Source organism: Cucurbita pepo, chromosome LG03 (genome assembly GCF_002806865.2).
Source record: "Cucurbita pepo subsp. pepo cultivar mu-cu-16 chromosome LG03, ASM280686v2, whole genome shotgun sequence".
Classification (NCBI taxonomy): domain Eukaryota; kingdom Viridiplantae; phylum Streptophyta; class Magnoliopsida; order Cucurbitales; family Cucurbitaceae; genus Cucurbita; species Cucurbita pepo.
In genome coordinates, this window is record NC_036640.1 from 13,653,316 (window position 1) to 13,677,176 (window position 23,861).

Here is a 23,861-nt window from a genome sequence, read left to right on the forward strand (position 1 = left end):
AAATAGACTAAAATAAATAGAAATAAAAAATAAAACGAAAGTACAGGACCGGTATTTTTATTTTTATTATTATTTTTGGATGAGCCACGCATGTTCGGTTTGGACGGCCCATTAGACCGGACCAGACCAGAGTGTCTCAAAGTTGAGTTCCAGCTCCAGTTGAGTTTCAATTAGAAGAGAATATAAATAGAATTGTGCGCCATAAATTTGGTCTCTCGTGCTCACCATCATCTCGCCTTTTTTCTCTCTCCAAACCTCCCTGTTCCTGTTCCCGCAATCTCTCTGCGAACCGCTTCTTCAACCTTCCTTTCATTCTTCTTCTTCCTTGCACTCACTCAGCCTGCCGAGCCTCAGCTTCTGTGGTGGAAAACCCTAGCTTCCCGATTTGGGTAGCCATGCTGATGTTTTCGGCTACGACGTCGTCTCAGATTCGCTTCCTCCTCCACAGCTTGACTGAATCTAATGCTGAATCCATTCTCAACGAGCTCTGCGAGGTATCATCTTGCCTTTTACATCGCCTCCCCTTCCTTGCCTTTTCCGGTCATACTTGCCAACTATCATTTGAGCTCTGCTCTGCTCATAAAATTATTTCATTTCGTGTGATGCGATTCGTGGCCTAGATTTAGATTTAATCAACGCTTGTTTCACGCATTTCCTTTTTAATCAATTCTCCATTTCCACTACGTTTCTCATTTTGATCTCCAGGCATTCTTGTAAAACAGTTTAAGGTGTTTACTTGAAAAGCTTCTATGTATATGTGCCTCTGTTTATTTGTGTCGTTCTGTCTTTCTTTTTTCTTCATGAAAGCTATGTTTACAACCCCGAAATAGAAGAATTAGGAAACAGAGTTCTATTGGATACCCTTTCCAAATTGCAGCACGTGAAGTAATCGCCTTTGCGATTAAGCATTACACTTAACCATTGCGCTGATCTTTTACATTGAAATATATTTTAAGCATTTGACTGAATTAATGTCTTAAATGTGCTTCAGTTTATTGACTGTGGAGTTGAAGGAAGCTTCATACTGCTCAGAACTTGTTTGGATCATTTCACTAGTCATGGGTCAGATTTGGACAACCCGCTGTTGCGACTAGTTGTTTCCTCTGTTTTCAAGCATCTCTTGGACAGACCCAATTTTAGTACAATATTTTGCGAGTCCCTTAAAACTAGAGATATCAACCAAGTTATTCTTGAGAACATCTCGAATCTGTTAAACTTGTCAATGTGTGAAAGAATTGGAGTTGGTCTCGCTGTTTCAGATTCTGAAAATCTCAATACAAGGACGTGTGGTAAGTTCTAGAAGTTACCATTAATTATTGACGTTTTGTGGTTGTTAATTTGCTATCAACTACTTCTATTTCGTGACAGACCAAGATCTATACAGGGAACTCCTCTAATCTTTATGCCTGCCATCTTTCCTTTAATTATTTATTTATTTGTTAATATGGAGCTTGTAGCTATGTTTTGATAAATATTAACATAGGGCCCAGCTTGATTTTGCTTTGACAACTTACAAGTTCACAATTTGAGTTTACCTCATCAACGAAATAGACTCGTGTAGCTAGTTAGAAAGTATTATGTTTATTTTTCTTGCGGGGACTTCATAGGTTGTGCCTTTTTATTTATTTTATTTTTTTCAGGAAATAACTTCTGCATTACTCAGATTGAGGAACTTTGTGCTAATGCTGTATCTATGGATTCCACTCAGCAAATTCAGGATATTATCATGTTCCTCCAACGGTCTGAAGGGCTCTCAAAGCATTTAGATTCCTTCATGCAAATGCTATCTTTGGTGCAGTTAAAAGATGTTACAGAGTTTGTTTTGTCACCGCTGCTTTCAGATGAATTGCGAGAGGAGAAAATTTTAAGGTGCTGAAGAATCTCTTAAATATAATCTTCACTATTTATGTATGAGACCTTGGCTTGTCGATTTCTGGTGAATTTTGGTGGGACCTGTGCTTTTTGTAATATTATTATTTACTTGACAACTTTTTCTGTCCATTGCAGGAATGTAAATCTGTCACATGAGTCCCGTGATAATGATTTTGATTCCATCTTAGCCGAAATGGAGAAGGAAATGAGCATGGGAGATATTATGAAGGAACTGGGTTATGGATGCACAGTCAATGCTACACAATGCAAAGAGATCGTGTCCCTCTTCTTGCCGCTGACAGAGATTACTATCTCTAAGATACTTGGCATGATAGCTCGCAATCACACTGGTCTTGAGGACAGTCGAAATTTATATACAACTTTTAGTCTAGCTTTGGGTTGCAGCGCCTTATCTGATCTTCCATCCTTGAACTCATGGGATGTGGATGTTCTCATAGACACAGTGAAGCAACTTGTGAGCCTTTTTTCTTTATCTGCATGTCCTATTCCCACAAATTTCTATCTTCCTTTATTTTTCTTACCATGCTTTCTTGATTCAGGCACCTAGCATTGACTGGATAAGAGTAATGGAAAATCTGGATCACGAGGGTTTTTACATACCTAATGAGGAAGCATTCACATTTTTCATGTCTGTATATAGACGTGCATGCCAGGTATCGTTTGCTTTGTTTGGGATGTACTGAGATGAAATAATTCATCCCTTGTTAATCCAATCTTTGGTTGAGATTGCAGGACACGTTTCCTCTTCATACTATTTGTGGTTCGGTTTGGAAGAATATGGAGGGTCAGATTTCCTTCCTTAAACATGCTGTGTCGGCACCACCTGAAATATTTACATTTGCTCACTCTGGGAGACAGCTGGTATGGCCAATGTTTAGGACACTTCAACGACTTCCCTATTTTGCTTGCTTACATCTAGCGTACTTCAATGGCGGTGTAACTTTTATTGTTGGAACTAATCATTAACTTTTATTGTTGAAACTAATCATTCTCCTCCCTCTTATGGCAATACATATTCCTAATATTTTACATTGGATGAGACATTTTTGTAGGCTTATATTGATGGACTGCATGGCCATAAGCTTCAACTTGGACATACAAATCAAGCATGGATGTGTCTTGATCTTTTGGATATACTGTGTGAACTTGCTGAGAGAGGTCATGCTAGATCTGTGCAATCAATGCTGGAGTTTCCTCTTAAAAACTGGCCTGAGCTATTGCTACTTGGGATGGCACATACTAACGTACATTTTTTCTTGTCTCCTTTGCCCTGAGGGGTTTATTTTTTTATTTTTATAAATAAATTTATTTGTTACATTTGTCCTCTCTGTGTATCTCACATATGCATATCCTGATCTGGTTGTAAATTTTTACATATTTTCTTGCAGACCGCATACAATCTTCTCCAGTTCGAAGTTTCTTTTTCAATCTTCCCATTGATGTTAAGAAATCCTCTTGGTAGTGATTTAATCTTTCAGCTATGGCATGTTAACCTTAATCTGGTGTTACGGGGATTTGTGGATGCTCAAAACAGTGATCCAGATTGCATGGTTAGGATAGTTGAAATCTGCCAAGAATTGAAGGTAGGCTAATACTAAGTTCTCTCTCTCCCCTCTCTCTATTTATCTATCTTTGCGTGGCAGAGATGATATGAACCATATTCATGGTGTACCGATTATCGTTTCTAACCGTTTATGTTATTTTCAAATCTGAAATTTCTTTTTGTCCACCATATCATTTTGCAGATACTTTTGTCAGTACTAGATATGATTCCTCCTTCCTGCAGTATCAGATTAGCTGCTATTGCTTCACGACAGGAATGTTTAGACCTTGAGAAGTGGTTGAGTAACAGTTTGAACACATACAAAGATGTATTTTTTGAGGTAGTATTTTTCAGTTGGTTGCCTGACCTTTAGAACTGTGTTCTTGATATTAAAACGTTTGTCATTTGAAGAATATTTGTGTGCTGACATCAGGCTTTCAGCTTTGATTATAAAGTGAAAACTTATGAGATTAATGTTGCAGGAATGCCTCAAGTTCTTAAAAGGGATTCATTATGGGGGATCTCAAGATTTTACAACCAAACCTTTTTATCCTTCCAATGCGATTTCAAATATTTATCTCGACACTGCTTCTACTTTCTTGAAGGTACTATGGAAAAACTCCAGTACTCCCACCACCAAATTCTTTCTTCTATGCAGGGGTTTGAATGTAATGTTGTACATATGTAAAATGGAATAAGTATGACTAACGTAGTTGTTAATATCAGGTTCTAAGATCTAATGTGAGTACTACTGCTTCTGCTAAACTATTTGAGGAAATGGAGAAGTTGCATGATGCTGTTCTGGAGTCGAACCCAAAGCTGCAAAACGGTGATGCTCCAGATGCGCCTGGAGCAGAAGGAGGATATACAGATGACATTGAGGCCGAAGCTAATTCCTACTTCCAACAAATGTTTTCCGGTCAGTTGACCATTGAAGCGATGGTTCAAATGCTTTCTCGGTACAAGGAATCTTCAGTTAAAAGGTGCTGTATTTTAGTTATCTGTTGGGCATGATTGTCTTGTTTTTAAGGATGTTTATTTTACTGTGAAATGTGTTTATGACCAATTTCCATAATTTCTCATGTACTATGATATTGGATGAATCCACACTGTAAGAGTCAACTACAGTATATTTTGGAACTCTTTTTCGTTTTCAGTCCTGCAATAAGTAATTTTCATGTTTTCACCATCAGCAATCAAGTGCATGCAACTTTTTCCCATTTCAATCTTCTTTATTAATGAATCTTTCACGTTCTTTACCCCAAAATAAATTAGCTTGATTAGAATGGGCAGCTCACTACATGCTTGCAGGGAACAATCAATTTTCGAATGCATGATTGCAAATCTTTTTGAGGAGTATAGATTCTTCCCGAAATATCCTGAAAGACAGCTGAAAATTGCGGCAGTTCTCTTTGGTGAGTTTCTTGTTGATATTTTGAGGGTTTTATTTTGTAACTTTTAAAAAAATTATATATATTTTAGTTTTATAGATTTATTTCATGTGTCTTTTTGTATCCCAAATTGTTCATTTTTTTTCATTGCTTTTCAGGCTCTGTTATTAAGCATCAGCTTGTAACTCACCTTACTCTTGGGATTGCATTGCGTGGTGTCCTTGATGCACTTCGTAAACCTGCAGATTCAAAAGTTTGTATTGCATGTTCGAGAGTGAGGTTTCGTTTGTGCTTATTATGTTATTTGTGGTTAACATTTTTTTTTGGGCAGATGTTTGTGTTTGGTACCAAGGCTGTAGAGCAGTTTGTGGATCGTTTGATTGAGTGGCCACAGTACTGCAATCATATTCTGCAAATATCACATTTACGAAGCACGCATGTGGAACTTGTTGCTTTCATTGAACAGGCTCTTCTGAGGCTATCTGCAGGCCATTCTGATTCTGATGCTACTGCAGGAAATGTGGAGGTGGCAACTTATCTTTTAGTTGCATTTTTTGTTACCATGTCCAGATTATATCTTTGACTTTTTAATTTAGTGGTATATCATGATATGCACAAGAAATGTTCACGTATGCCACAAATGAAAGGTTTTTCTGAATGGAAACTAGGAACCTTTTCATTATTGAAACCATAAGGTTCAGTGAAGTGGCAGCCCCCTGAATCAGGGAGCATAGAAATAATTATTCCAATTGGTGTGGCTGAAAAAATAGTAGTTACAAAACAAAGTTTTGAGAGGGTGCTCAAATTGGAAGTTAAACTACGTAGCTAGCTATAAATCTGTCAAAATTTGCCTGGGCCGGATGGCTTCACTATGGCATTCTATTTTTTAATTGGGTGAAAGTGAAGGACTTGTGGAAAGTTTTATGTAAGTTCCATGAGAGGGATTATCGACTCTGTAGTGTGTGAGGCTTACGTTTGTTTGATTCCAAAATGGGAATCTTTTAAGGTTAAAGACTTTGGGCCTACAAGTCTTATTAGTAGCTTGTATAAGATCAACACAATGCTAACCCTAGAAAGTGCTCCCCATTATTAAATCAAATGCCGGAGGTTCTTTTCTTGAGGGTAGGCAAAGTTTAAATCGAATGAAGCCATTGAGGATTATACAATGAGGAAGAAGGAAAGGGTGATGCTCAAGATTCATTTTGAGAAAACTTGCGACCATGTGGATTGGGCTTTTGTATTAAGGTCTTGTGGTGTAAGGGGTAGAGAGAGGCTATGGTTCTATGATCGAGGAGGTGCTCTTGAGTTCTCCCTTGCGCGGGAAGTGTAGAATTATGTTTGGATGCTTCCTTGTGGGAATCCGTCCATTGAGCTTTTTGTAATTTTCAACTTTGTTTTATTCATTTGAATTAGTATCATGGGGTTAGTTGTGGGATTCTTTTTGTGGCTTGTTTTTTGTATGTACTTCATTTTTCTTCAATAAAGGCTTAGTTTCTTAAAAGAAAAATATTTTTGAAGAGGGAAAAGGAGCGTTGGGTCTTTAATGTGTTGTGTTGCTATAGAGAAAGAGATAACTTTTTGGTGGCAAATATCTGTTAGATTATTTATTATAACAACTTTCTTCGACAATGCAGCTTCAACAAAAACATGAAACTGCCATGGATGATCGACTTAAAGTCATTGGATCATCAGTCAGTGATGTAAAACAATTTTTATCTTCTGTGGGGCAAACTTCAATTCAACCCGTAGGTGATGCTCCTACAAATCAAAAGGTAAACTCATTATTCTTTCTCCTAGTTTTGTCGTCCATTTGCATTAGAATCTTATGCTATGTACCTTTGTTCATCCTAATTATTAACAATTAAATATCCCTTTCTATCTCTCTGTAAGTTGCTACAATTGTGGGTGCAGAATACAATCAGTACTCCAGCTGTGTTGACTTCTGCCTCTGGTTTTGTCCGTCCTTCACGGGGGGCTGCTTCTACCAGTTAGTTCTTCGACGTTAGGCATTGAAAATTTTGTTGCTTGTTTGGAATGAACGTAATGGTTATGTTTTATCCTTTGACAGGGTTTGGTTCAGCTTTGAATATTGAAACGCTTGTTGCTGCGGCTGAGAAAAGAGAAACTCCTCTAGAGGTACTCCATTCATTGTGCTATCTTTTGAATGATATTATCAAGTCAGAGAGTCTTGATGAATGTGAATGTGGTAGGAGATTCTTATTTGTCATATTATTGATATAATAACCATGACTTTTACGTATAATTTAAGAAAATTTCATTCAAATCTGCACTTAGCCGAAGATATATACGTATACATTCCAATGTAAAAGATTATGCCTATCACCCTTGGAAATAAAGGAAAATTTCCAGTATTGAAGCTTGTGTTGTAACTTCTCCATCACCCGTTACCAAAACCGAGTACTGGAAGGGTTGCCTCCCAAAAGACCAAGGTAAACAGCTGGCTAACGACCCACTTTAAGACCCAAAATTTTGAACCAGTTGTTCTAAATCCTCTTGAGGAGCTGAATGCCTAGGAATTCTCTTCTGTATCACCTTTCCTGCCTCATTGGCCTTAGCCCCCTTCCGCCATCAGTTTTGTTAGAGTTTCTTCATTTGTTGGTTACTAATGATTTTTTTTTAAGCAAGACAGACTTTTCTGACACTTTTAGAGGTTCTAAATTCATCTCTCATCAAGGGGGGTTCTTTGTATGTTCAGTTCGGTCCCCCATGAATGGAAGAAAGTTTTTGTGTTTTGTTGGTCTGAATAAGAAAGGATAACTTGTGTTCTGGGAGATGGTTAGAGATTTCTTATTGAAATATGAGATTGATGAATCATCATTGAAGGAGTTCTCCAAGATGCTGGTGGCAGGAGATAATCCTTGCTTGAATGTTGGTTGGAAGATTCCCAACAAATGATATGCCGAGGCTGTGGACATTCAGAGCGTAATTTTATCTATACGTTTCTTTCTTCCACATTTTCTAGTTTAGGACTTCTCTTTGTAGCATTGAAGTGAGATTATATATTCCTCTATATTGTATTTTTATTTAATTGCTCCCCAGTGGGTTTTATTTCTTTTTATGGACTCTGAATTTATGTCTGCACATCTAACCTTCTCATAAGTCTCATTATGTGTGCAGGCTCCCGCATCGGATGTACAGGATAAGATTTCATTTATGATTAATAATATTTCACTTGCTAATCTTGAAGCCAAAGCAAAAGAATTTTCGGAGATTTTGAAGGAGCAGTTTTTCCCCTGGTTTGCTCAGTATATGGTCATGAAGAGGTTCGAAGTTACTTTGATTTCTTGTATGTATTTTTTACACCGAACTATCTGCAATGTGTAAACGAATTTATTGGATGATATCAATGAGCTGAAAACTAAAAGGCATGTTCTGTAGTTTTATTAGGGGGGTGGAACTGTTGGGACGTTCTAGAAAAATCCCCCTAGAGAAAATGTTGGTTTTTAAATGAGCTACATTATTAACATCCGACAATATATTGCTTTACAGGGCTAGCATTGAGCCAAATTTCCATGACTTGTATTTGAAGTTTCTGGACCGAGTTAATTCAAAAGCTTTGAGTAAAGAGATTGTTCAGGCTACTTACGAGAACTGCAAGGTGTTTTTTTTCTTCTTGGATGTGTGGTGCAATCAGTGCCTGGCATGGTAGTGAACTTTTATTTTTTTCCTCTTCTCTCCAGGTTCTGTTAGGATCAGAGCTTATAAAATCAAGCTCAGAAGAACGTTCACTGCTGAAGAATTTGGGAAGCTGGCTTGGGAAACTAACAATTGGCAGGAATCAAGTATTGCGAGCTCGTGAAATAGATCCAAAATCTTTGATAATTGAGGTAAGATAGTGTTTGCTTTTGTCAGTTTTGATTCATTCCACGGAGGGACTTTGGGGACTTCCTCCTCTTCACATCATTTATGTTTTCTTGATAACCATACCATTTAACGTTTGTTTCTGTTTTACTATTATTATTTTCTTCTTTGCACTCACTTCTCCATTTTGGCAGGCATATGAAAAAGGGTTAATGATTGCTGTAATACCATTTACTTCTAAGGTATGATTGTACTGTAAGGGGAATATTTTTGGTACCTTTGTTTGAGTATCCTGATCTTACCTTTATATTATTATGGCTGTAGGTTCTTGAACCATGTCAAAGTAGTTTAGCATACCAACCCCCAAACCCTTGGACCATGGGCATTCTTGGACTACTGGCAGAGATTTATTCAATGCCTAACTTGAAAATGAACCTGAAGTTTGACATTGAGGTATGTATGCACACTTCAAGACTGTAAAGGCATTGGCACTATGGATGCAGTTAGCTGTAAATTTTCAACGGAAATAATACTTTTGTTTTGGATGAGAGAATATCATTGATTAAATGAAATATATACAGTCAAGGGAGCACTAGGGAGGATTCAAGAATTTCTTCCTACCACTGAATTTAATTAGTCTTGCATTGATTTTTTACAGGTTCTGTTTAAGAATCTTAGTGTGGATATGAAAGAAATAACGCCAACTTCTCTTCTTAAAGACCGGAAGAGAGAAGTTGAAGGTAATCCTGATTTTTCTAATAAGGACGTTGGAGCATCTCAGACGCAGATGGTAGCTGAAGCAAAGCCCAGCATAATGTCTTCTTTAAATCAAGTGGAGCTTCCACTGGAGGTTGCAACACCATCGAATTCTGGAAATCACACTCACCTGTTATCGCAGGTTTGTTAAGCTCTTTCCTTCTTGTAGGTGATTAACTCATTCACTAACGAAAGGAAGGCTATGGCAGCCCTGAGGCTTTTCCTATCGATTTCGAGGTGTAAGCCTCAAATTTAATTAAAAGCATTTTACAAGTCCTAAATTAGTTCCTCTCAGATTCCTGCGTTCTTCTCATAAGTTCCTCTCTCTCTCTCTCTCTCTCTCTCTCTCTCTCTCTCTCACAGTAATACCAAACTATTACTCTCTCCATAAGGGGTATTGTGACAGTTTTGAGTCTTGTTGGAGAAACACCACATTAAACTGAAGTCACTGTGGAACCTTGTTTACTTCCACAAGTATTGTCTCATTGGAAAAAGAGAAGAAAAAAAAAAACGGTCATGGAAGTTTTTATTTTCTATAGTTTTTTCATCCATATAGCTTTATAACATTTTTCTGGTTATAGACCTGGAGCACTAGTTAGGTAGCTGGAACGAAATAGCCAAAGTAGATGGCTGAACCATGCAATCCTCAGACTAGACAATTTCTCTGTTCTATTTTATTGCAATTGCTATTGCTGATTTCTTATCTTCTAATTTATTTTTGGTTGTAGTACGTTCCCCCGCTTCATCTTTCTTCTGGCACATTAATGGAAGACGAAAAGCTTGCTGCGCTGGGCTTGTCTGATCAGCTTCCTACTGCCCCTGGACTCTTACAAGCTACAACGTCGCCATCACCATTCTCAACCAATCAGGTATGATTGCATCCTGTGAATTATTTGAAGTCTTCTAACTTGGATAACAACATTTTCCTTATTGGCTATTTCTTGTTATTGCAGCTTCCTGCGGGTATCCCTAATATAGGAAGTCTTGTTGTGATCAACCAGAAGCTTAATAGTTTGGGATTGCACATTCATTTTCAGAGGTTTGGAGCTTATGCTATTGTAACTTTTAGTTTAAGCAATTATCCACGGTAAAGCTACTCTTGGTAAAATAGTTGTGTTTATATCTCTTCTTTTGCACATGCTACTACAGAGCAGTTCCAATTGCAATGGATAGAGCTGTCAAAGAGATCGTTTCTGGTATTGTGCAGCGTAGTGTCTCTATAGCCACCCAAACAACAAAGGAACTGGTTTTGAAGGTTTTATCTATAAGTTGGCTTCATTGACATTCTCTTTTTAAAATGATCTTATATGCAATTCTACATTTCTACTGAGCTTATGCACCTTTTGGATTATTTTTAGGTTTGTTTAGAAATCTGAGGATGATGTTTTATGAACAAATATCCTTGATAACGTTTTCATCATGAACATCAGCTTCATTTTAGTTATTTTTGACGAAGTCATTGTTGATGATATCACACTGGCCGAATATCTACTGTGCCACTTCTTATCCCTGATCCACAAGTTGTGACAACATCACTAGAAAAACATGCCATCATCATAAAGAACCAAAGAACCTTCCTCATCCTCGGAGCAAAAGTCTCCAAAATTTCATCTTGGCTTTCCTTTGGAATCAGTGAAAAGAAAGAAATCAAATAATATTCTTGGAAAAGACACATAGTTATACAAAAGTTTTCAACAATGTTGTTTACCAACTTATATCTTGGTGTAAACTCTCTAATATTTTTACTTCTTATAGTTATATTTGGGAAGGTCTTTGGTAAACATTATTGATATTATATCCCTTTTGTAAATTTCAATCATCAATCAAGTTGTCTCCCATACAAACAAAATAATAATAACAGTAGCACACTGGCTGTGTTGGCTAGATATTTGTTTAAACCGGAATGCTTTTGGAGTTCATATTTATTTTATCTTATTTTTTGTTTAGTTCGAAAAACAGACAGCACATTTGCTGTCTTCTAATCAAGATGCTTTACTGCTTAAAACTGTATTCGTATATATTCATCTGTGAACTTCTATTATCTAGTTCTTACAGTGTTGTCCTTGAAAAAAATAATTCAACTACTGCATTGTTCTCTATTTTGATTGAAAGTCTCATTTTTGCCTCATAAATGTTCTTTCTTGGCAGATTAGGTGGATACCTTACTTGCCCTATTTTGGAACTTCTTGTTGTTGTGTGTTTTAATTTTTAATTATGAACTTTTCTGGGTTATTCCATATTTTTTCATTATGTTTATTCCTTCCATGTATTTGTATCATCTGCAACTGTAGGATTACGCCATGGAATCAGATGAGACCCGAATATTTAATGCAGCGCATTTGATGGTTGCTAGTCTGGCTGGATGTCTAGCACACGTGACTTGCAAGGTTTATCATTCTCTAGTGAACTTTTGAGATGATGCAGTTTTTATTATGTGGAGCTTATGATAAAACCTTATGGTTGATTGTTTCACATTGATTTTATTTTGTTTCTAATCAACTTAGTACAATTTATTTGTTTTAGGAACCTTTACGAGGTTCAATATCAAGTCAACTCAGAAGTTCTCTCCAGAATTTGGGCGTTGCCAGTGATCTGCTTGAGCAAGCTGTTCAGCTTGTTACAAATGATAACCTTGATCTTGGCTGTGCCATAATTGAACAGGCTGCTACAGATAAGGTCAGTGGATCCTGAAAGTGGGCATCGGTCTTGATATTATGGGAATAATTTACAGTTCCATATTAGCAGGCAGGCATCTGTTGTTAGTATGTTGAAAGTATGTCAGATTTTGTTAACAATCCAAGCTTTACAAAGTTATTGAGAAAAGGCTTTACCTTTTTTTTTTCCCATCAATTCTGTATCTGTTAAAACATCTCTATGTTCAGCAGTTGAATTTTTTAGACAACGGAAACCTTGAGTGCTTTGCGTTGGGAAAATAATGTCATGCGCATATTCATGTGTATTTTGTTTTTATAACAACCAACATTTATTTATTTTTATTTTTTTAAATTTCATTATAATGCTTTTGATTTCCATTTGATGTAATTTTGTACTCTACATAGTACTTAAGGTTTTTATATATTGCAGCCTTTATTTTTTTTTTCCTGTTATTTAATTGTATTCTGTCGGGTTATTATCTCTCTCTAGAACATTACTTCCAATCAATCTCTACCCTCAATTGATTGGAATTAGGGGACCTCCGGAAATTATCATTCAATTTCTTTTAAGAAATCTTTTCTCATTTTTTATATATATATACTTTTGTTCCTGGTATTATATGGCATGGTATTATATAACACATGCCTTACAATTTGTTTTTGGTTATGGTATTCTTTCAGGCTATACAAACCATTGACGGTGAAATAGCCCAACAGCTGTCTTTAAGAAGGAAGCATAGAGAGGGTGTTAATACAACCTTTTTTGACACTGGTATGTACGCACAAGGACCTCTTGGTGTTGTGCCTGAGGCTCTCCGTCCCAAGCCAGGACATCTGTCCATTTCACAACAGCGAGTTTATGAGGTGAGCAACCTTCTCAATGATTGCGAACTTTGATATTACGCAAAAAGAGGGGTATAAGAGTGTACGTTTTGTGTATATCCTTCAGGATTTTGTTAGGCTTCCCTTGCAAAATCAAAATAGCCAAGCTGCACAGTCTACTGGTTCTTCAATTACAGCTAGTGGTACTGGTTTGAGTAGTCAATTTGGTTTGTCATCGGGACAACTGAACTCAGGATACACATCTGGACTTGTTGCTGGACTTGAAGGAGGATCTCGGTCTCTGGATGATGCTGTAGACCCTACCTGTGTGCCCCAACTAAGGTTTTGCAGATCAGCTAATGTCTTATATTGTTTCCATTATAAGCACATTTAGTTGCCTCAATCATTTCCTCTGTGCAATATTTCAGTGCAACTCCAGGACATATTGCTGCTGATGGTGTTGGCGTGCGAGGTCCAGAAAATGATTTGGGCGTTGCTTCTTTCCCTTTGGCTGCATCAACCCCTGAGCTCCCTGCAGCTGATACCTCTGACAATATAAAGGTTGGACAACTACCTTTTATTTTTCAAGAATATGTAGTACCGGGGTGAAATTCTATCCAATTTGATATATGCCACTATGTTTTAGGAACCTGGATCTTCTTCCCAACCATTGTCCTCACCTATCACAACTGATCGTCTTGCGACTACTATGTCAGAACCCTCACTTACCACCAGAGATGCATTGGATAAATTCCAAGTTATTTCACAGAAGGTCACCACTGCTCTAGCGTCTAATTATTGTTGCTTAATGTCCATTTCTATTTAACTTAGTTCTATGAATGATGGTTGTCTATACCACATTGTATTTTCTTTTGAACACAGGAGAGACAAGAGCTTGCATTTATTTTCCCTACATGCATTTCATCTTTCCTTTTCATTTAGATTCCTTTGCTCAATAAGTAGCCCTATGGTATGAAGGGGATTGTTTAGGGGATGACAGATATATGAAAAAGGGCGATTTGAGTTGTCTACCCTTTCAATTTTCTTCGCATTTTATTGAGTGTTATATCATATATGTAGCCTGTGACAGTATAAAGGGGCCTGGATGCAATAGAAACTGGAGGGCTGCTGCCCTTTGATACGGGAATAAAACAATCAGCCTTTAGTTTTTGTAATATAGCTGTTCTGCTTTTTTGGATGTATGTACTTAACTTATGAAGTTACCATATTGTCTTGTGTCAGTTGGAGGCTTTGGTTAGTAATGAGGCTCGGGAAACTGACTTCCAGGTATACTTTTGTGAATTCAACAAGTGACTCTTCAGTTCTGGCATTCAAAAGTTAAAGTCTTACATGGAAATGATTTCTGTTTAGGGTGTCATTGCCGAGGTTCCTGAGATCATACTAAGATGTGTAAGTCGGGATGAAGCTGCTCTTGCTGTGGCGCAAAAGGTCGTTTAATTTTCTCTTGAACCGAGAGACTATTCCCATTTTTCGATTCTCTCCTCATTATTTTATCTACTGATTGTTTCAATTTTCTTTTTGCTGTTTTATCTCCCTCAATCTGGATCTACATTTAAAATACAGGTGTTTAAAGTTTTATACGACAATGCATCAAACACTTTTCATGTTGGTGCCCATCTTGCCATTCTGATTGCCATTCGCGATGTTTGCAAGCTAGTTGTAAAGGAACTTACTAGCTGGGTATGGTCTTCTTTAATGCTCCTAATTAATCGTTTTTTACCTATTACTTTCATTACTTCTCCTTCAATTTTTTTCTTGCCCTTATCTTTGTTTACACACTTAATTTCTTATATATCTCCACTAATGGCACATAAATAGAGGGTAAGTTCGGTGATAGTTGTCAGAATGGATACCTCAACTTAATGTTTATTTTTTTTCTATTAATGTTTTTGAATTGTGCTACAAGGTATTTTATAATTATACTAATTCATGCATAATTAGACTAAATAATATTATGTAATTTTTATAGAAAAAGAATGAATGGATTTACTATCTTTTGACTTGAACTATGTACCATAATAGATTCTTATATTATTTTATTTATTACCTTGTCTTATAATTCTCCCCTTCCGGGGATTCTCTCATTAATATATAGAACAACCTACACAGAACCACCTCTATATAAATGCCGACTATATATAGATATATATTTGCCGATATGTGTTTGTATCAATATATATATATATACTATTTGTTGAGTACCTATGGTGAACTCATGTATTTACCAAGTTCTTCATGCATTAACGTTTTCCCTGTGGTATTAGGTGTAATTCACATATATTCATTTTTCCAGTTTCTAACTCTTTGTTTCTAAAGCCAGCCTTCGATACATCATTTTCTCCCCAACTTTATTGTTTACAGGTGATTTACTCCGAGGAAGAGCGGAAGTACAACAAGGACATTACTCTTGGCCTTATTCGCAGTGAACTACTAAATCTTGCAGAATATAATGTTCATATGGCGAAACTAATTGATGGAGGCAGGAATAGTAAGTGAATGTATTAATTTTATTGATGTTCTTTGTTATGCCAGTATGAACTGACCATTTATGCAATTTGTCAGAGGCCGCAACAGAGTTTGCCATATCCCTCCTCCAAACATTGGTTGTGGAAGAATCAAGTGTTATTTCCGAACTTCACAATCTTGTTGATGCATTAGCTAAGGTTCGTATTCTATATCAGTTTTAGTGGAGGACACTCTCCCGTGGTACTTTGGTAAAGCTTCTTTCGCGTTTAATTTGTAGGTAGCTGCAAAACCTGGATCTTCAGAGCCTTTGCAACAACTGGTTGAGATAATCAAGAATCCATCTGCTAGTACAGCTGCTATATCTGGGGTTAACGTTGGGAAAGAGGATAAGGCTAGACTTGCCAGAGACAAAAAGGTTTCTTTAGAAGAATACTATAATTACTAATAACATTTAGGAATGTGTTTTTTCCCCCCTAATTCCTCAGTTTTGTGCCATTTTTCTCTAACAGGCTCCTGGACATTCCACAGCAAACAGAGAAGATTCTAGTTTTCTCGAATCTGAAGATCCAGTTGGTTTTCGTGATCAGGTAACTAGATTATTGGAATCCTTGATGATATTTCACTGCATGATGGCCTTTTATATCATACTTCAATTCTTTGAGAGCTTTTCATATTGTTTTTGTACCTCATTCCACACCATGGCGGACAATGGTTTTCTTTTTAATTAATTTTAATTATCCATAAATTAGCATTTAGTTAATTAAAAATGGAGATTCTAATGGTTTTGAATGTACTTGTTTGTTGTAGGTATCAATACTATTTGCTGAATGGTACCGAATATGTGAGCTACCCGGTGCTAATGAAGCCGCATTTAACCATTTCATAATACAATTACATCAGAATGGGCTTCTGAAAGGGGATGATATGACGGATCGGTTTTTCCGTCTGCTCACAGTATGCTTTTTTTTTCTTTTTTTCTTTTTTAAACTTATTTTAGAAGAATTATGTGTTGAGCATTGAATCATATTTTTCTTTTGCCAACTCACTGCATGCTTTTCAATTTAGGAAATTTCTGTGGCACATTGTTTATCATCTGAAGTAATTAATTCGGGTGCATTACAATCACCACAACAAATACAGAATCTATCATTCCTTGCGATCGACATTTATGCCAAGCTTGTATTTTCGATCTTGAAGGTGAGCGCTGACTTTTTGAAATATTGCCCATCTGCTTCTTTGGCTCTTTTGCCTAATATATATTTGATTTTTTTTTGTCATGCTCTTGAATAGAAGATTGTGATATGCAGTTATCGCATGAGCTAATATTCATCTGACACTTCCCATTATTTTATTTTCAGGGATCTGGTAAAACTTCTCTTTTATCCAGGGTAATGAGCTGTAGAAGTACTTTTTGCCTTTTTTATATTTTGCATGGTTGTTCATGACTTGCTAATTCTTTTCTGTATGCTCCAGATTCTGGCAGTGACTGTAAGATTCATTCAGAAAGATGCCGAAGAGAAGAAAGCATCGTTTAATCCGAGACCATATTTTAGATTGTTTATTAACTGGCTTCCTGACCTTGGCTGTCTAGAACCTATTGTTGATGGTGCCAACTTTCAGGTATGAATCATTTTGCCCTAACATTTGCTTTTCTCTTTCCTTCATGAATAATCTAAAATCTGAAGTAATCACATTGCAGATATTGACAGCTTTTGCTAATGCATTTCATGCGTTGCACCCTCTTAAGATTCCAGCGTTCAGGTTAGTGCCAATTTGCTACCGTTTTTTTCTATAAATCCTTGATATTATTTTGTGCATCAAAAGTTTTATTTAGAGCGAAAAAAAATATATATATATAGTAAAATAGGTCGTGGCAGCCTTGACAAAATTAATTTGCAATAATGATGGTGGGTTACGCCTATATATATTCGTTCATGGATGGTTACACAGATACGTTTTGTTCTTTTCTTTAATTTTTCTATTATTGCAATTACTTCATGCTGGCTATTCTTTCACCAGCTATGCTTGGCTTGAGCTGGTTAGTCATAGAAGTTTTATGCCAAAGATGCTTACTGGGAATAGTCAGAAGGGTTGGCCATACATCCAGCGTTTGCTGGTAGACGTGTTCCAATTCATGGAGCCATTTTTGCGGAACGCTGAACTTGGACCACCGGTTAGCCCCTACTATTTTTTTTCAGTCTTCAGTCTCGTTACTGCCGAGCGTTTTTTGTTTGTATGGTGGCACTAATTTTTTTTTGTTTCATCTATTTTTTGCAGGTTTATTTTCTTTATAAAGGCACCCTTAGGGTGTTGCTTGTCTTACTTCATGATTTCCCTGAGTTCCTATGTGACTATCATTTTACTTTCTGCGATGTGATTCCTCCTAGCTGCATTCAGATGCGGAATATTATCCTTAGTGCGTTTCCTCGTAACATGAGACTACCAGATCCGTCCACCCCCAATTTGAAGGTCTAGTATTCGTATTTTCGCAACCATTTTAATCATGGAAATCCAATTATAAGGGACAAAAATTTTCATCACGTGCAGATTGACTTGCTTGCGGAAATCAATCAATCCCCACGTATTCTATCTGAGGTGGATGGAGCTCTTAAATCAAAGCAGATGAAGGCCGACGTGGATGAGTATCTCAAGGTATTTTGTTCTTGGCATTCACTATTTAATATACATGCGAGAAAGATTGATTGGTTTCACACGAGTTCAAACAAAACAGCAACATAGTGGTCGATTCTTGTTGTAGAACAATTGAGAAGTTCATGATTTCTTTATTGGATGAATGAAGTTTTCATCCTAGCTTACGGCTATTTAAAGGTGTGAAAGGGAAATTCCCTTAACAAGATCCAGCTCTAAATAAGTTCCTTTAACAAGGTTTTTCGTTTTTGTTGGTAATTTTGAAATAAAATTGTGATTCTCTTTTCCTCCGTCTGCAGACAAGGCAACAGGGATCATCGTTTCTGGCTGATCTGAAGCAGAAGTTGCTACTTCCTCCCATTGAAGCTGCTTCTGCTGGGACGCGTTACAATGTGCCTTTGATCAACTCCCTCGTACTTTACGTCGGGATGCAGGTACTTGCGTCTCTACCTCTCAAACCCTTCTTTTACTTGTGATAATCTCTGGCTAATGCATACTTTAACGACTATTGTTCAGGCCATCCAACAACTTCAGGCAAGAAGTCCTCATGCTCAGTCAACGGCTAATACTGTTACATTAGCAGTATTTCTGGTGGGTGCTGCTCTAGATATTTTCCAGACTCTGATCGTGGAGTTGGATACTGAAGGGCGGTACCTCTTCCTCAATGCCGTTGCAAACCAACTTCGTTATCCGAATACCCACACCCATTACTTCTCTTTTGTGCTCCTATACCTTTTCGCTGAATCGACTCAGGTGAGTTCTTCTGTTCGAGTTCATTTCGTACATTTTTGCCTGCTGGAACTGTGATCGGTTGGTAACACGGACAATAGTTAAAAAATAATGTTGTGGTTGGAACATGTGCAGGAAATTATCCAGGAGCAGATAACAAGAGTGTTGTTGGAACGCCTCATTGTCAATAGACCTCATCCATGGGGACTGCTGATTACATTCATTGAACTTATTAAGGTACATTCCAGCGTGAGTCAAGATTTCATAGAACGATTTTCATCCTCCAAATTTTGAGTTTTATTCTAATATTTTTTTTCAGAATCCAAGATACAACTTTTGGAACCGGTCCTTTATAAGATGTGCACCAGATATCGAAAGACTATTTGAGTCGGTCTCTAGATCCTGCGGTGGCCCTAAATCTGCAGACGAGAACATGGTTCAAAATTGGGTACCTGATACCGCCCACTAGTTTAGTAGTCTCTTCTGTATTTGGCTGTAATGTACAGAGTATTTATTCCCATCCCAACGATACGATTGTGTAGTCAATGCCAATGTTTGTTTAATATGTAAATAATATTTTTTTCTCAATTTAAAATTGAATATGATTTCAATTTTCTTTTGTTTTCTGGCACCAGCCTTCAGATCTCATTACATTTCTTTTGCAATAGATTTTTTAATCTCCTGCCCTCGTCTCTGTTCATTACAAATTGTTTTTTATTCAAGTAAAATATAATGCTCTACCGTTTCAACAAAAAGAAAAATTTTACTAATTCGGGCCAAACTACTTGAACCCACTTAAATGGATCTTCGTGTTGACAAATGGTGCATCTTTCTTACAAGTCAACCAGAAATGAATGAAGGGTCAGTTTTAAGATTTAGAGTTCCATTGAAAGTATTAGCTAAAATTGAACGTCTCAAAGTAAAGCAAGTAATTTTGCAATTACTGTTTCCAAGATACTTCTACATAAAAAATGGGAAGAACTATACGAAGCCATTGCTTCAGGCATACTATCCACAGAAAATCTGATTCAATAACTGAATTAATTAACCAAGAAAGTGTCTTTTAAAGAGCCAGTGTTGCAAAACTTGCAATAGAATTAGTGTGCTTAATAATACTAAAAGCTGCAGCTTATTGGCCACATGTAATTCGCAACCACGTCAGAGTACCAAGAAACTAATTTAGGCCGGAACAGAACTAACTCTTTCATTCTAACTAGTAATAAAACCGAAATTAGTTTTACTGTAATGTGACAGACAATAGTTCATATCAAAATTAAACTTCTCTCACATTGACCTTCAAATACAAATCCCACTTTATCAGGGCTAAAACTCACTAGGCTTCTCTTCGTACAAAGTACAGCTTACCCATAACATGGAGAATGGCAACAAACGCTATGAAACCAATGCTCATGACGAGAACAACGTTGGGGGATATCTTGAGCCCAGGAGCATCATCCGTGTAAAACTGCAGCATTGTTCCAGCTGCCCCTCCAGATGTGCCGGAACTTGTTGTCCTTCTCCTGCGCATGCTGGCAGTAGCTGCCGCACTTCCTCTCTGGGGAGCTGCTCCACCTAGTGCCATTCTGTATTGACAAAGAGAAAAAAAAAAGGTTGGGACTTTCAAGTTGACTATTGACCAATTGACAGAGATGAAGAAAACTTTAGGCATTCTTTGTTGAGCATTTCTGAATCAAATCACAAGATATCGATATCTCATCATCTAACAAAACAATCAATCAAACAACCTTCTTTCAAGAGGAGAAAATCCTAGCCAGAAGCATGCCATATACAACATAATTGATGGCATCACAATCCAAAACTCCCAAAATCCGTACAACTTTTTCACTGACATGAATATGGATTTTGTATCGCACAAAACAATAAATTTTGAAACCTCCAAACGAGGCAACATGTAACGAAACAAATTAGTAGACTATACACCATGAGTTGAGATTAAATATTGATCGACTTGCCACTAACTCGAATCAATAATCTCAACAAAAATTATAGATCATGCCTACAATGTATAAAATTATGCAAGAAATCAGAAGCTTAATTTAAATCCTGGACCTGCAACGCCTAAACCAGAAATATGCAAATGTCCTTCAGAAGAACAGAATCTGCCATTGCAACCTATACCAACGCATAAGTTGTATTCACATGGGAACAAACGATTTCAAGTCCTAAATTTGCATAACATGCACCATAATTTCACAACATTATCTTATCGAAGAACAAAAGTAAAAAAGAAAACATTATCTCCAGGCGCAGAGAACCGAATGTCCAGTAAACTTAGTCAGATGAATTTGTATGTTAGAAATTAATATCAAGCAAGATCTAGCGATCATCCAAAATCTGAGACGCAATAGGCAGGAAGGAAATCGCAGTTGGTACAGAAAAAGAAGAAGAAGAACATAAAGACAAGACCAAACCCTAATTTACCAAATTCTATAATAAAAAAGAAAACTGAATCGAGAGCGAGATCTGGTTGTAAAAGTTGACGAGGCAGATCTTACAATTTCAAGAAGGTCAAACTGTTGGGAGAAAAAGAGAGAAGGAGGGCGGAACTTGCCTGAGTCGAATTGAAGAGTTGGGATCGGCAGCCTCTGAAGGATCTGTTTAATCGAAGAGGCGGGAGGGACGGAGAAGCTAATTTTTATAGATTTAGAGGCATATTTTATAATTGACGTATTCCAACCAATACCTTCCAACCACGTGTCATATTCCATATTCTTCTGGGATTAAGAACATAGCAGCCTAAATTGTTTCATGTAACCGAACCAAGCCAACGGTTTGGATTGGTTCGGTTCGGTCTGCAGTCATTGAAATAAATTATAAGGTGAAATATGTTATTTTGTGGGGAAGGGAAAACCGAAATTACGGCAAATATTACGTGAAGAAAATTGGGAATTGTAGGGTAAGGAGTGGCACGTGCGAAAATGGTGCACTATTTTGGGCCGCAAGATGGGACATCGGGAATCAGACAGTTAACCGCTTTCTTTTTTTTTTCTTTTTTTTTCCTTTTTAATTTACATATTTTGTACTAAATAAATTCATTAAAATGATTGTGTCAAATTTAGATTTCATAATTTTGTATCACTAGAATAAAAATTGAAAAATTATATAAAATTTGTATTGAATAATTAATTAAAAAAAAAATGATGAGAGAAGTTGTAACCAACGTCCATAAAGAAGTACGCCCATAATCATGATGACGTCTCGGGTGCATGGAATTGATAAATGGATAGTTAAAAAATTAAAATGTTGCGGGTTTGATTGTTCCCTAACAAAATAGGGATGCCATAACGGCAACGCCAGCTCCCTTCTTCAGTCTCCGGCTTCTATAAATACGCCAACCCCCTCATTCCACTATACTTCACCATCTTCTCCATAAGAAACTACAAACAATGCCCCGTTTCCACCATTATTATTATTATTATTATTATTATTGTTCTCTTCTCTTTCCCGCCCTTCTTTCCCTTTCACTTACCCCTTGCTTTTGCTTCCATCCCAAATCCTTCAATGTCTCCATGTACCAATCCTATGATCCCGATTGGTCTCCGGCCATCGCCACCTGGTACGGTACCCCCAATGGTGCCGGGAGCGATGGTACAACTATCCTTACGTTTCAACTTCATATTATTTACCACTAAATATCTTAATCAATTGAATTATACTCAAATTTATATTACGTTTTTTCAGGGGGTTCCTGTGGGTATGGAAGAGCGGTCGAGGAACCACCATTTTCGTCGTTAATTGCCGCGGGTGGCCCTTCTTTGTACAAATCCGGCAAAGCCTGTGGAGCTTGTTATCAGGTAAATGTGGCTTTAACTGCATATAATTTAATGATCTGAATGAAATGCCCCATTATTGTATACCAAATGAATGGATTATCTATCAGGTGAAGTGCTCCGGAGAAGGCGCATGTTCAGGGAGTCCGGTGACGGTGGTTATAACTGATAGTTGTCCGGGCGGCTCCTGTGCTTCCGACTCTGTCCACTTCGACCTCAGTGGCACTGCTTTTGGTGCTATGGCTGCTACTGGGCGGGCCGATGAACTCCGCAGTCTCGGCGTTTTGCACATTCAACATAAGAGGTTATTCATATTCAAACACAACACTTTTTACTCTAAAAAATGGAGAAGTTATTATAATTTCAATTATATCAAAATTTAACACTCTCTTCAGTTGGGGTAATCAATAAGTAAATGACATCACATATTATTATACGAGGGTCAATATTATAATATTTGATGTTTGATTGTAGGGTGGAATGCAATTACCCGGGAACCTCGATCAACTTCATCGTGGACTCAGGGTCGAACCCAGACTACTTCGCAGTTCTGATCGAATACGAAGATGGAGATGGAGAGCTAGGTTTAGTGGAGCTGAAACCGGCGCTCAACTCGTACTCATGGATTCCAATGAAGCAGTCATGGGGTGCAGTTTGGAAGCTGGACTCTGCCTCTGCGCTTCAACCTCCCTTCTCCCTCAGGCTCACTGCCCTCGACTCCGGCAAGACCGTGGTGGCTAACAACGTAATTCCGGTCAGGTGGCAGCCCGGACAGACTTATAGATCAGTGGTCAACTTCGATACATAATTGAGAAAACTCATGCAATAGTAGCCAATTATAGTAATAGTAAGCAGTATGAGTATGAGATGTTGCGTAGGAGAGGGAAAATATGCAATGAGCCGGAAGTCAACTTATTTAGTAGAGTAAAAGACTTTCTGGTTTTGTGACATTGCATGAGCTATATACAAATAAATATCCTTCCTATGATATACTTTAATTTCACTTACGTCTAAAACAAAAAACTTGAATCAACACATCCCCCGAAGGTTTGAAAAGCTTTTACAACACACAAATGGCTCATCCTCTTCTCTCTTTCGGCTACTAATTTTCCGTTTCTCGTTTGCTTGCTTGATTTATTTATTATTATTATTGTTACAAAAATAAATAAATAAATAAAGGTCTTAACTATTGACTACATTCATTGCCCGATCCACATTCCAATACACACGTATATATATAAATATTTACAGAACCCATTGCTCTTACAAAGGAGACCTTTCTAAATTACAAACCACCCTGAACAAATGACTGTTAAAATAAACA

At 37.2% G+C, this 23,861-nt stretch overlaps 3 protein-coding genes across 3 annotated transcripts; 2 read left to right on the forward strand and 1 right to left on the reverse strand.

Annotated features, from left to right (window-relative positions):
* The first annotated feature begins 227 nt into the window (after positions 1-227).
* LOC111790227 (CCR4-NOT transcription complex subunit 1-like) lies at positions 228-19,361 on the forward strand. The gene is made up of 51 exons (XM_023671078.1): positions 228-494; positions 992-1,289; positions 1,641-1,869; positions 2,008-2,347; positions 2,433-2,546; positions 2,626-2,754; positions 2,946-3,137; positions 3,282-3,476; positions 3,639-3,776; positions 3,919-4,041; positions 4,163-4,419; positions 4,748-4,851; positions 4,986-5,080; positions 5,159-5,353; positions 6,462-6,599; positions 6,739-6,814; positions 6,896-6,963; positions 7,966-8,111; positions 8,338-8,446; positions 8,529-8,675; positions 8,844-8,891; positions 8,974-9,102; positions 9,308-9,547; positions 10,134-10,274; positions 10,359-10,444; positions 10,555-10,660; positions 11,697-11,792; positions 11,929-12,081; positions 12,741-12,923; positions 13,009-13,223; positions 13,310-13,442; positions 13,528-13,653; positions 14,124-14,168; positions 14,253-14,330; positions 14,466-14,582; positions 15,264-15,390; positions 15,465-15,565; positions 15,646-15,783; positions 15,878-15,955; positions 16,176-16,322; positions 16,434-16,565; positions 16,727-16,756; positions 16,842-16,988; positions 17,068-17,129; positions 17,388-17,541; positions 17,646-17,837; positions 17,916-18,020; positions 18,317-18,451; positions 18,534-18,770; positions 18,882-18,983; positions 19,066-19,361. Exons 1-51 carry the CDS (start codon positions 396-398, stop codon positions 19,213-19,215), a joined length of 7,125 nt encoding a protein of 2,374 aa, XP_023526846.1. The 5' UTR covers positions 228-395; the 3' UTR covers positions 19,216-19,361.
* Positions 19,362-19,924: 563 nt separating this feature from the next.
* On the reverse strand, positions 19,925-21,385 carry LOC111789882 (protein transport protein Sec61 subunit beta-like). Its single transcript, XM_023670600.1, has 2 exons — positions 21,263-21,385; positions 19,925-20,329 (listed from the first exon to the last, which is right to left on the reverse strand). The coding sequence occupies exon 2, from the start codon at positions 20,326-20,328 to the stop codon at positions 20,080-20,082; it is 249 nt and encodes an 82-aa protein (XP_023526368.1). The 5' UTR covers position 20,329; positions 21,263-21,385; the 3' UTR covers positions 19,925-20,079.
* A 750-nt stretch (positions 21,386-22,135) lies between these two features.
* On the forward strand, positions 22,136-23,855 carry LOC111791324 (putative expansin-B2). The gene is made up of 4 exons (XM_023672616.1): positions 22,136-22,355; positions 22,449-22,561; positions 22,648-22,841; positions 23,012-23,855. Exons 1-4 carry the CDS (start codon positions 22,154-22,156, stop codon positions 23,343-23,345), a joined length of 843 nt encoding a protein of 280 aa, XP_023528384.1. The 5' UTR covers positions 22,136-22,153; the 3' UTR covers positions 23,346-23,855.
* Positions 23,856-23,861: the final 6 nt, after the last annotated feature.